The 13,759-nt window shown below is 44.9% G+C and overlaps 1 protein-coding gene across 1 annotated transcript in view; it reads right to left on the reverse strand.

Moving 5' to 3' along the window:
• Nucleotides 1-13,759, reverse strand: part of EGF (epidermal growth factor) — a 102,140-nt gene that overhangs the window by 10,627 nt on the left and 77,754 nt on the right. The window contains exons 15-18 of the mRNA XM_030190858.1: nucleotides 13,178-13,333; nucleotides 9,964-10,080; nucleotides 8,406-8,531; nucleotides 1,689-1,839 (exon numbers count right to left, since the gene is read on the reverse strand). Of these exons, the coding sequence (XP_030046718.1) occupies nucleotides 1,689-1,839; nucleotides 8,406-8,531; nucleotides 9,964-10,080; nucleotides 13,178-13,333 (550 nt within the window). The remainder of the gene's footprint in view (nucleotides 1-1,688; nucleotides 1,840-8,405; nucleotides 8,532-9,963; nucleotides 10,081-13,177; nucleotides 13,334-13,759) is intronic.

The following is a 13,759-nucleotide window of genomic DNA, read 5'->3' on the forward strand; positions in this document are numbered from 1 at the left end:
ACTACCCCATCCTGGTACATTATTGGACTTGCAGCACTGATTTCAATGGCCAGGATCAGGCACTACAAATCCCACTTCTTTGGGATCACTGTTCCCTCTAAACTGAGGAGTCCTCCACTTTTAGTCCTGCCAGTGTGGGGTGCTGTTCCACTATCACACTATCAATAGTGAGAGACAGGTTAGCTCTGCAGGACTCCAGGGAATCTGCGTCTCTCTAATGAATGAAAATACAATATTGAAGCAACAATGCAGTTGGAGGAAACCCGCTCAGCTTAGAGGGAACAGTGTTTGGGATGTAAGTTCAAAACCAGGCCTAGTCAAAAAGTCTCCGGCCTGGAACTGGGTAACTTGGCATCTCTGCAGAAGGCTGAGGAATGGGGAAGAGAAGAGGATAATGAGGGAATGAGAAATGGATTCTGATGGGGTGAGGTGATAGAATCTAGGTGGGGAGGGACAGATGAAAAATGAAGGGATAAAATGGAGAGAAGGAGTCTGGGAAAATGAGATGGTAGATGGAGGGGATGGGTGAAGAGGGCAGTGGCGTACCAAGGGGGGGGCGGTGGGGGCGGTCTGCCCCAGGTGCACGCCGCTGGGGGGGTGCCGCGCGCCGGTCAGCTTCGTTCGTTTCCATGCTCCCTCTGCCCCGGAACAGGAAGTAACCTGTTCCGGGGCAGAGGGAGCATGAAAATGAACGAAGCTGACCGGCGCGCGGCACCCCCCCCCCCAGCGGCGTGCACCTGGGGGGGTCCTTCGCCGGGGTGGGGGGTGTCCTTTTGCCGGGAGGTGTCGCGCTGCACCGGGGGGGGGGGCACTGCACCCGGGGGGCGGGGCGCTGCACCCGGGGGGTGGGGCGCATCGGCGATCCGCTCCGAGTGTCAGCCCCCCTAGGAATGCCACTGGAAAAGAGGAGATGAAAACTAATGAGATTAAGAGGAGGATATGCAGACTGTGATAGGGATAAGGAAACATGAAGGCTGGAGGTTACAGTCAGAGTCAGCTATCAAAAATGAAGAAGGGGAGATGCAGATGGTTTCTATCATTTCTTTCAGCTTTCCAGTTTTGTTTTGTTTGGGGTTGTTGTTGTTTTTAGCAGGCTGCTAAAATGTGCTCTCCTATGTAATGGCAGAAAGAACATTCTGGGTCCATGCTCCAGAAATTTGAACAGGGGCAGTCTTTTTTGAGAAAGTGGCCAATAGAACTGAAGTTTAAGCTTTTGGAGGGAAGTGCACTGGCCTCAGGAGTATCACTCAGGCTCACTGAGAGATCTGCTGCATGAATGTAAACTGTTGGGAGTTTCTAACTAATGCAGCTGCAAAGATACCCTACCAGTGCAAACAACAGAGGCCTGGCAACAATTCAGCAGAAAAGCAGATCTGGTTACTCCAGTTAATATATCATTCCTGCTCCATCAGTTTGAGCAAATGTGAACAGTCTTCATCTTGCCTCCCTTGACAGAATCCATTCAGTAAATTAGCCCATTCTGCCAACAGCAACACAAGCCTTCTATAATTCTGATGATCACTGGTCTTCATGCACTGTGCTATCAATGGAAGAAACTCACAAGAACTAAACACAGAAAAACAGTGTTCATTCAAAGTAAGATGCTCCAGTGTTTCAATATCTAAAACACATTGTTCTAATGCCAAGTCCCCTCCTGGGCGAGAATGCATCAAATGTTTCTGACTTACGTGCACGCATGTTCCTGCAGCTTCAGGAAATGGATACAGACCCCTCCATTCAAGCAATATTCATCAAAGGGTGGGAGGCAGATTCCCCGGAAGTTACCTTGTCCTGATGTGGCAGGGTAGGTGGTACTGACAGGAGCAGGAATGGAAAATTCTGGAAAGTTTCATACGGATACACAACTGTAGTTCATTAAAGCTTAGAGCCTGGCATGGTAATTATAGAAACAAAGGTAGAAAAATAACCATTTCTATGACTGAAAATCAGACATCATTTTGCTATCAGTGACTGTGCATGACTGTAATTTTACCTCAAACTGGAGTCCAATTCACACTTTAAAATGTATTCTTCAAAAACATGAATTGAGCTGCCTCTGGTATGGGAAGCAGACCTGGATTTAAGCATAGACAACAGCCAAATACCCAGGCCACAGAGAAGCCTGCTCATGTATACTTCAAGGGCATGTGTATGTACTGCTTAAAAAAAGGCACCATTCTGGCAGTATGACCTTTCTCTGCTCCTGCTCCTCCCTGCCTCTTTTGGGTATCTCTGAACTTCCTATCCCCTAACTCTTTGGAATCTTCTGTCTGGTCTTTCCTATGGGTGCCAAAATCTTAATTCCAGGCCTGGAGGTGGACAACTAGATCTAGATTTGCCTGACAGGCAGTGGCGTTCCTAGGGGGGGCTGACACCTGGGGTGGATCGCCGATGCGCCCTGCCCCCCGGGTGCAGCGCCTCCCCGGATGCAGCGCGACCCCTCCCCCCCCGCAAAAGGACCCCCCGGGTGCACGCCGCTGGGGGGGGTGCCGCACGCGCCTGTCCTTTGTTTGTTCCATGCTCCCGCTCTGCCCCGGAACAGGAAGTAACCTGTTCCGGGGCAGAGGGAGCATGGAACAAACGACGGACAGGCGCGCGCGGCACCCCCCAGCGGCGTGCACCCGAGGCGGACCGCACCCACTGCCCCCCCTAGGAACGCCACTGCTGACAGGGTTGATCCAGTCCTGGGCTTGCCCCAGTGCATGCAGGGACTTATAGCCTTGCTTTTCTTAGAGAATCCAACGGGAAAATCAGAACCATGTCCCTGCCTACAATGGGGTAAGGCCAGGACTGGATCAACCCTGCCGGTCGAATCTGAAGCTAGTTGGCAACCCCAGCGCCTCCTGGTGGAAAATTCAGCCTAATCTGAATGACACATTCCGGAAGGGAGCAGGCAGAAGGAACAATCCTATTACTGTTATCCAATTTCAGTTGACAAAAGCAAGCCACAGGAAGATCACATTATTTGGCCAAGGTCACATAGGGAAGGCAGTGGCAGAGCAGCATTTGCCCTGGGATTGGTGGCATGGAATGCTGCCACATTTTGGTTTTCTGCCAGGTACTTGTAACCTGGCATGGCCACTGATAGAAACGGTATACTGGGCTAGAAGGACCATTGGTCTTGCCCAGTATGACTACTCTTATGTTCTTATGAGTGCCTCAGATTTTACTAGCATGGTAAAATCAATCATTCTAAAACAATCTCACATCCAGAAGGTGTGGTAATACCAAGCATGTCACAGTACTGTCAGATTAAGATAAAGTCTGAAAACCTACCATTGACTCTACCAAGGGTGGGCAACCTTGATCTTTGAGGGCTGCAACCCATTCGGGTTTTCAGGATTTCCTCAATGAGTATGCATGATATCTATTTGCATGCAATAGATCTCATACATATTCATTGAGGAAATCCTGACAATCCGACTGGGTTGAGGCCCTTGAGGACTGAGGTTGCCCACCCTGGACCATACAGAACTATAATGCCCCGCAATAAGACTAGAGCAATCTTTCTCAACCCAGTCCTCGGGGCACACCCAGCCAGTCAGATTTCCAGGATTTCCACAATGAATATGTATGAGATACATTTGCATACCAAGGAAGCAGTAAATGCAAATCCAGGGAATGCAAACCCCCATTTCCAGCCACTATACAATTATATACGCAGTATTTACCTACTCCATGCAGTGATTCATGCTTATTCTTTTATATTTAAATACTATTTAAGCACTTTATCATTTTTAAATATAGCACAACAGCAAAGGTATGATAGTATATATAACCAATCATATTCACAGGAGTGGGGGAGGAGAGATTATCCCAAGTAAAAGGGCTTTCAGAGAAGGGTTAAAACACGAAGACTACAATTGCCAGCATCCTAAGAAAGGATGGCATTACGGGCATTAAGAAGTGTGGTTTCTGACAGGGTGGGTGGAGATCTCAAGCCTTCACTGAAAGGGAGGGTCAGTAGACTAGTAGAGGAGGATCTGAAACAGTACAATAGTGAGGTTTCAGCTCTTCTTTACCAGGGGCGTAGCCAGACAACAGATTTTAGGTGGGCCTAGACAAGAAGTGGGTGGGCACTAAGTGTTCTCCTTCCCCCCAATCACCACCAAAAAAATATCTCAGCTGGCGGGAAAATGCTTCTTTCTTGGGGGTTTGCAGCAGGCATGTGCTGAAAACTGAGAATGCGCAGATGCTGGTATCGTAGAGAGTAGTGTTTTCATTACCATCAGGGGGAAGTCTTCAGCTGGCCAAGTTTGGGATCCCCACCAGCTACCGCTTAACGTGTACTACTGTTGGATGGGCCTGAGCCCTAAATGGGTGGGCCCTGGCCCACCCAGGCCCACCTGTGGCTACGCCACTATTCTTTACTGCTGTAGTTTGAACACTAGAAGTCTGGTAAGATTCAGGAAAATGCTTTGAACTCTGCTTTTATTGTTCCAGCTGGGGAAGGGAGCCGGTACCAGAGAATTACATGAAGCTGACTGGAGCAGAGAGAAACTGTGCTTTGAGGTTGTGTTTGAAAAGTGTGAAAGAGATGATGCACATAGCATGTTTTGAGCCAAAACATATTAATATTGGGAGGGTGCTAGACTTTATACAGAGCCAGAGACTGTGTGCTGCTCTCAGATGTTTGCTTGCCAATGTGGGTCGTAGGAGATACCCAGGGAAATGCCTGCAGTGTTAATGTGGATTGAGAAGCATAAGCAATGTTGAGAGTTTGTGACTTCAGATAATGAACTTTGACTGACAGAGAAACATCAAGATTATCCAGTCAGATGAGAGGGATGGTTATAAGACAGGATCCATCAATAGGGTTTGCAGAAAAAGGAATGTGCAGAGAATGCCTGAAGGATGAAAGGAAAGGAGACTTATAGGAGTGATAGAAGATTAATTTGTTAAGATAGAAATCTATGCAGAGAGAACAGTGCCGGAAAGGAAATGCATCCACACAGTGATCTCTTACCACTGGGTTTAAAGCAGTCTAACAGAGAGATTATCTCAAGCAGATTAAAATATCAACAAGAGTATCTATTAAAGAGCAAGGTATTGGAACTCTGTGGAAAGTGCTGAGGCTCATAAATGGAATGAATGTACTGATTTATCACCTGCTAAATGCTGTTCACCTTCCAATAAGTGAAGTTTATTTCCATTTAAGATTTGTATTTCTTTGATAGATCATTTTTTTTGGAGTGGCATGTACAGTGTGTCTGAGAGCCTGTTTCTTGGTTAAAACACAATGGAGTCAAATAGTGTATCTGTCTTCCCTTCCTGATAGGAAAGAACCCCACAACCCCCAAAACACACCCTCTTCGCCATTACCTATAACAGAAAGGGCAAGGGAGAGTTACATGTAACAATTGACAGAAAGACACAAATATTTTCTATCCTGCTGGGTGTCAGAGGCCTCATTAAAAGCAATTTCCAAACACACCTTAATAGGATGTCAATATATGTTACATCCAATGAACTCCAGGAGAAAGCTTTCTTTGGTACATCAGGGGCGTAGCTAGGCGGGGGCATGGGCTCCCGCAGATTTAGCCCTGGCCCCCCTGCTTTCACCACCTCGCCCCCCCCCCCCCCCCCCCACTGCTGACCCTCCGCCACCACATTCGACCACTCCTCCGCCACCACCAACCCTCCCCTGCCACCGCTGTCATCAGGTACCTTTGCTGGCGGGGGACCCCAACCCCCGCCAGCTGAAGTCCTCTTCAGCGTCGGTCTCCAGCGCGTTGCTGATCTGGATTCTGTTTCTGTGAGTCCTTACGTCCTGCACGTAGCATGGGAATTGAACCTGGGTCCCACTGTTCATTATCTACTGTATTGACCACTAGGCTACTCCATCCACTTGCTTGCTGCCCTATCATGTTATCTATAAGACAGTACTCTAGTATATAAGATTAATCACAATGGTGAACCCCCATACCTCTTGCGAACGTAAATCCCTTACTCTACTTCAAGAATTCTAGGATCCTTAACTCAAAAATCAATTGGTAGTGCCTTAATTTTGAGAAATCTTCTATGAACATACTAGGAGTGCTATCTTTTCCATTCAAGGTCCACTACATTGGAATAAATTACCATAATCATTCCATCACCAGACATTTTTATGATCCTTTAAATCAGTACTAAAAACTTTTTCATTTACAGATGCCTATGGCTCTACTACCTGAGTATCATTCGGTCCCGAGACAAGCCTGAACGATTTTTGTTCCCCTTCCCCATGTACTGACCTATACTCATCTATCCTATCGAAACTGTAGTTCATTCTCTTACTATCCTACATGTCGTGTCTGGTCTCCCCTACTTCTCTCTCTCTCTTTTTAGATTGTAAGCTGCCCAGATATCATTGAATGATGGGTGGGATAGTAAATCCCTAATAAACTTGAAACTTGCTGCTTTCTTAAGAATAACCATAATATCTGGAGCTGTCATAGAACCTGGTATCTACTGTCACTGTCACATGTTTGAGAGGTGGGAGGGGGTCAGTGACCACTGGGGGATTAAGGGAGGGGAGTCATGCCTTCATCCCTCCACTGGTCAGCTGGTCAGTTAGGGCACTTTTTTCTGACTTAGTTGTGAATGAAACAGCTCTAGATAAAAGTTTACTGCTTTTCTGCCCCATTATTACAGAAAAATGTCCATATTCTAAGCCCGGTGAGATACAGGGGATACCCCTAAACAACTCACCTATTCCTTTAGTCGTGTCTTTTCGTCATCTAGGTGTTTACCTAGACCAACAGCTCAACTTCAATCAACATATTTCACAAGTTGCTAAATCCTGTTTCTTTGCACTACATTGCTTCCATACTATTTGTAAATATTTTGACTCCCAGTACTCTTTGTTAATTCTCTACTGTCCTTTCAAGACTTGATTATTGTAATGCTGGCCTTAATTCTAGGCAACTTAAGTATTTACAATCAATACAAAACACTGCTATCTGTATATTTGCACGAGCAAGTACATTAGACGGAATAACCCCACTTCTTATTCAGCATCACTGGCTACCTGTCCTCTATAGGGTTCAGTCTAAAATCCTCATACTAACTCATAAAAGACTTTTTGGTACAACTCCTGCATATCTATCCTCTCTCATTACTCCACACTGCTCCATTCACATGTCAATCTGCTTTTTTTCTGTGTTGCTCCTGCTTTCTGGAACTCTCTTCCCACAGATCTCAGCAAGGAACCCTCTTACCTCAAATTTAGGACTGCCCTTAACACCCATCTGTCCAAATAGCCGTTAATTCTATAAGCTCTAGGCCTTAATTCCCTGTTCTCTCCCTTACAACAGAGGCCCGAGAATTGATCTGGTTGTGTCTGTTTGGGTTTTTTTTTTCTCTTTCTTTTGTGTTTTTTTCCTTTCCTATTCCTGATGGCATTCCTTTCTTTTTCTCTGAATATTAGATTGTAAACCACTTTGAGTGTCCACTTGTATCGAGCGCTTTTTAAACAATAAACAATATATTTGTCTTTTCTATGTATAAGCTAAATAGGGATGACATAGGGAAGTGTTATTTGATAAAACTGGCAAAAGAATGAACTTCTGAGTTGGGTCATGAGATGATCCCATAGAACTGAAGGCTTTCTTTCAAAATACATAAGAACATACCAAAGATGCTAATCTGCAAGAAACACAATACAAAATCATTTACAGGGCCTTCCTAAGCAGAGCGCGAGGGGTACAAAAGAAACTTTAGGAAAGCGCTCAGTGTAATAAGGGTCACCCACAGAGGTGCATATTCCTTTCTGGAGTGTCCCAAGCTCACTTTATGGAACAAAGTTCTGGCTACACTTGGACACTCTACAAATTAACTTAGAGTGGAATTACCAAACCCTCCTTTTAGGAGATAATCATGTGTTTAGTGATCAAAAGATACCTCAGGTGAAAAGGATATTCTTATGTATAAGTATTTTACTAACCACAAAAGTAATATTGCATTTTTGGATTGCAGATGAGGGGCCCCCATTTATGGGGTAGCTATCTAGAATGTGTGAAGTCACAGCATTTGAGTTACGCGCCCATAAACTGAACAACAAAAGACTGGTTAATATATAAGCACCTGTGGGAACACTTTAGTCAAAGGAATTTTGCATCTTCAGGGTGAGGAGTGACCCTCGGAACTACCTGAAACAGAGTGGTAGCTGCCAATATTTTACAGTGCTCCCTCCATCGTTCAGCTGAAGTTTAAACATAGCCCATGCAATGAGAACAGTGTGAATGGGTGAATGTGAAAGTGCTTGTTATTTTGGGGTAAAGATGTGAAGAAGTAAATGAGATGCATATGTAATTTGGGGCGTTTCCTATTTAAATGACAGCAAGGCATACTGTATGTAATTCATGCTAGTTCAACCAAATCTTGGACAATATAGGTTATTTCCATTTTTCTCTGATTCTTCTTACCTTGACATTGAAGACCATCTCCAGTGTAGCCCTCTGAGCATATGCAGAGATAACTGCCTTCGGTATTGATACAGTCTGTTGAGTTTTGGCTGCACAGGTCACTATTGACGGAGCACTCATCAATGTCTACAAAGCAGTAACACGGGAAGTTAGTCTTATACATATATATATATAGTAGATGACGGCAGAAAAAGACCTGCATGGTCCATCCAGTCTGCCCAAGACAAACTCATATGTGTATACCTTACCTTGAATTTGTACCTGTCCTTTTCAGGGCACAGACCATATAAGTCTGCCCAGCAGTATTTCCCGCCTCCCAACCACCAGTCCCGCCTCCCATCACCGGCTCTGGTACAGACCGTATAAGTCTGCCCTCCCCTATCCTCGCCTCCCAACCACCACCCCCTCTTCCCCCCAACTGCTCCGCCACCCAATTTCAGCTAAGCTTCTGAGGATCCATTCCTTCTGCACAGGATTCCTCTATGCATATCCCACGCATGTAGTCTTACTATAGTCACTGAGAAAAAAGACTGAAAACTGTTAGGAAGTAAAACCCGTGACAACACACTGCAAACAGATACTGTGGGCTATACTTTTCAGTACTTTTCAATGAAAAGCAAAGGCATTATATCAGTGATTCAATCCATCTGTCTGTTTTGAGAGGCATGATAAATTGGTCTGCAGACAGAGGGAAGAGGAGAAAACCTCTCTTATATTCTTACTATCTCCTGGAAAGGGACATAACTTTCTACTTTAAGAAAGTTATTTATGATGGTCGTAGTATGCCATCATGAATGCTGTGCTAAAATCATTTGAACATTCATTGCTTTTTTTTCATAATCATAATAACCATGAAAATCCGAATATAGATTATAATCAGCCTTTAAAAGGCATTGTTCCAAACAACTAAAATGGCCTCTGAAAATGTTTCTTCTTGAAATGCTGCTAAAATTATGCATACATTCTATTATGGGGATAATTCAATAACTGCACCTATATTTAAACACTGAAGGGTGCCTATGTGGTGTCTAATCTATAAAGGAATTAAGCATAGAATACTAGAGTAAATGGGTATGTAAGGGTTGGCATGAGCATTTTCATCAGCCACAGAGCGGGGTATACACAGAAATTGCCTGTGTATATACCCATCTGTAAAATACACATTATATAAGATACGTGCATATTTACAGAACAGCGCTTCAACAGAATTCTGCCATTTGTACATGTATGTATACACATATATGTGTGTATGCCATCATTCTAACATATATCCAGTCAATATTCAGCCAGCAGCAGTCAACAGGTTTTTAAACGCCAACAGCCATGGGCTGAACTAGGCTCAGATTGTCAATGCTGGGTCATGTCTGGGCACTGGCATTGAATATCTGGGGCATACTCAGAAATGCTTGGCTGACAGCACTTATCTAGGTTCAATGGGATAAGACACTTATCTGACTCTGCAAGTTTCTACTTAAAGTTAATAACAAAGAATCCCAGATAAGCTAGCGTTTTACTGCAAACTTATAGTGTACAGTATATATACACTTTACACTGTTACCATCACACGATTTGCCATCCCCAGTAAATCCTTCCAAACACTGGCATGTGTCACCATCGTCCAGTGAAACACATTGAGCATTAATGTCACAGTCTGATGATGCACAATCGTCCTGATCTGTGAAGAAAACACATCACACACTGGAAAACTAGTAGCCACTGATTCCAAATATGCATTAAAGTCCTTATTCCCTAATGCATATTGGGGAAAATTTTATAAGGAGCTGTTTAAATTTAGACACATGTAAATACTGGTATTTTAGTCATTTATGCCTACTCTCCCAGATTCTATATAGCGTGATAGAAATTGCGCACACAAATCTGGTCATATTCTGGATTTGCGCATGCAATTTAATTACTTACCCAGCCAATCAGCGCTGATAATTGCCGCTTAACAAGCAATTATTGACACTAATTGGCATTAATTAGAATTTACATGCACAACTTGCTAGGTATATTCTGTAAAGAGGTGCGCATAAATTCTAATGGGCCATGCCAAGAAGGGGGCATGGCCATGGGTGTGGAACAGGCAGACTGTGGGCATTCCAAAAATCTACGCTCATGGTTATAGAATACACCTGCTCCATGCCTTAGGCACCAGTATTTATACCAAGTTTTACTTGGCATAAATGGATGCAGACATGGCCGCTAGGTGTATTCTATAAACCACGCCTAAATGTGGGCGGAAATATTTTCAGTGCCAATTTTTCAGGAGCCATACATATAAAATCTAGTCCACTCTGGGGTCCTTTTTACCAAACTATAGTAAAAAAAAAATGGCCTTAGCGTGTCCATAAGCAGGTCATCCCCACACACTAAGGCCATTTTTACTGCTGGGGTAAAATGGCCAATTTTTCTATTTTTCTTAACAATGGCCATGTGCTAATTTTCCCATTAGTGTGTGCCCATTAGCCACCATCCATATGCAGGTGGTAAGAGCTAACACGCTAAGCATGACTATATACGGGCTCAGGCGCTAAGTAGGGCAATGCAGCTGCACTAACCAATTAGCAATGAGCACGTTCACTCTTTGCCCCCCCCCCCCAGACCTGCCCCAGTTCTAAAAAATAAAATTTCATGGGGCACTCAGGCATTTTTTGCTGTGGCAAGCATGCATCAGTGCTTACCACAGCTTTGTAAAAGCACCCCTGTATCTGTTAGCATATATGTGCTGATAAAACCCCTCCAAGCAGGGTGATCAAACACACCCCCAAGCAAACCCCACTGACAAGAAACACCTCAGCAAGCCCACCCTCGAATACAACTTTCTCCTTCCTTTCCCCCCCCCCCCCCCCCCACCATGAAACCAACCTATATCCCTGGTGGTCCAGTGTGGCATATCCCAGGCAGCAGCAATCCCCTCTTGCTCCTGCCCCTAGTGGCTGAGTTAAAATGGCTGCCGCCAACTCTAGCTGTAGTCTTGTGGTACTACTGCTAGAGGTCACCCTTCCATATAAGGGATTTCTTTGCCGCTTAAATCACTTTGCATATAGACCTGTATATGTATTCTTTTACAATATAAGTGGAAACATTTCCACCGTCTTTGTGACTGTTATAAATGATCTCGCCTAAAATACAGATGTGTTTTTGACCAGATATGCTATTAATGTAAAGGTAAGTAGGCACCTACTTTCCTTTATAGAATAGGCTCCAAATAGGTGCATTCTTGATGCCCCTTTACCCTTTTATAGAATTACTCTCTACGGTTTAAAGTGGGTTTCAGCATGCATTAACAGTTACCACAGAGCTCCAAAAACTCAGTTAACTGCCATGTTGAAAACAGAATTTCAGGTTAAGGGCAGAAAAAAGACAGGGAGTGCACCCTGTAATTAAGGTGGGTGACTTCAATGTATGTTAAATTCTAATGTGGCAGATATTGCAGTGGTATAGCTAACTGTATTCCATGCTCACAGCTGTACCATTAGTGTGCAACGACAACCATTTCAACGTGTGGACAGCATAGCTGTCATCCCTCAAATGGCGAGAGCGACTCCAAAAAATTACCACAGTTTTACTGCTGCTGTGGGTTAACTTTTGCTGTTAACAAATATTCCCCCGGCTTCTATATATGGCGCTCAAAATGTAGTTGAGTAACAAGCCAATTAGCGCCAATAATTTGTATTAACACTCAATTATCAGCACTAATTGGATTTGTGTGCGAAGCTTGCTAAGCTCTATTCTATAAAGATGTGCATGCAAATATTTTGAATGCATCTGAAAAGGGGGTATAGCCATGGGAGGGCCATAGATGGCTCAGGGGCGTTCACTAAAGATGCAAGCAGTATTGTAAAGAATTTGGGGAGGATAATTTACACATGAGGATCTTCAGCAGGTTTCATTTGGTGTCAGGGGTGTAGCCAGACTTCGGCAGGAGGGGGGTCCAGAACCCGAGGTGAGGGGGCACATTTTAGCCTCCCCCCGGCGCCGCTGACCCCCCCCCCCCCCCGCCATTGTCGACCCCCCTGTCACCATTGCTGATCCCCCCTGCCGCTGCCACCACCAACTTTGACCCCCCCCCCGCCGACAACCCTCTCGACCCCCCCTCCCACTGCCAACCCTCCGCCGCCGCCACCATCGCCTACCTTTGCTGGCGGAGGACCCCAACCCCCGCCAGCCGAGGTCCTCTTCTTCCTTTGTTCTGTTTCTGAGTCTGACGTCCTGCACGTACAACATGCAAGATGTCAGACTCAGAAACAGAACGAAGGAAGAAGAAGACCTCGGCTGGCGGGGGTTGGGGGTCCCCTGCCAGCAAAGGTAGGCGAGGGCGGGTTGTCGAGGGCAGATTGGCGGCGGGAGGGGGTGTCAAGAGGGGGTCCAGGGCCAAATCTACGGGGTCCCAGGCACCCGTGGCCCCACGTAGCTATGCCACTGGTTGGTGTAAATCCTCGTGCCCATAGCTTGGTGCGAATCCTAGCGCTACATGCTATTTTATAAATGGCACACAACTCGGAGCACCGTTTCTAATATAGCACTCAGCGTGCATTTTTTTCAGAGTCCATCTTTGGGCGCCATTTACGGAATCTAGTCCATTACCTGCACAATCTTAATGTAGGTTAGTAAATGGGGGCCTAAATCACAAATGATGCAGGAAAGGCCAATACTGTTCTTGGAATCATCAGAATCCAGTTTGCCCTGATCAAACTCGTTGATGTGATGGATGAATTGCACCTTAAGAGAATGATTAGAATCAAAATAGTATTAGGGTGGGAACTCACCTGATACCATTATCTCTGAGACCAGCGGGTGCTTGGTGCGCATCTCTCTTCTGTTCTCTCGCGTGTCTGCACCGCTAGATGAGGAGCTGAGAGAAAAGGCTTCATAGAGCGTTGTTGTATTCTGCAGTGACTCCTCATCGTGTCCAAATATACCTCCTGGATCAACGGAAGAAGATTAAGAGCGTTCAGGTTACTAAGTCTGGACAGTGATCAGTTTTAGAAAGGGCCAAATTTTCATGATTGCAGCTTTCAGTTTTCATATTCACAAGTTCATGACCAGATGAAGATCACGACCCAGTTAATCTGAGTAGCGGAACTCACCTCAATCAGATTTTATCAATATCAGTAAATAATAACCCAAGAAAAAATATCTAGGTAAAAAGTAGGATTTAGAGTCATTAGCCTTGTTTGTGAAAACAGGACAGTCTGCAAATATGTTTCCAGAGAGAAGCTTATACACTTGCAGTAGGGGGTTTCTTGTAGATCAAAGAGGCCGGGTGCTAACAAGACCGTGTTAACAGCATGTGACTACTATAAAAATGCTGTCTTTTATGAATTATTGCAAACCACTTTGCTGTTTTG

This window comes from Microcaecilia unicolor, chromosome 2, assembly GCF_901765095.1.
Source record: "Microcaecilia unicolor chromosome 2, aMicUni1.1, whole genome shotgun sequence".
Taxonomy (NCBI): Eukaryota; Metazoa; Chordata; class Amphibia; order Gymnophiona; family Siphonopidae; genus Microcaecilia; species Microcaecilia unicolor.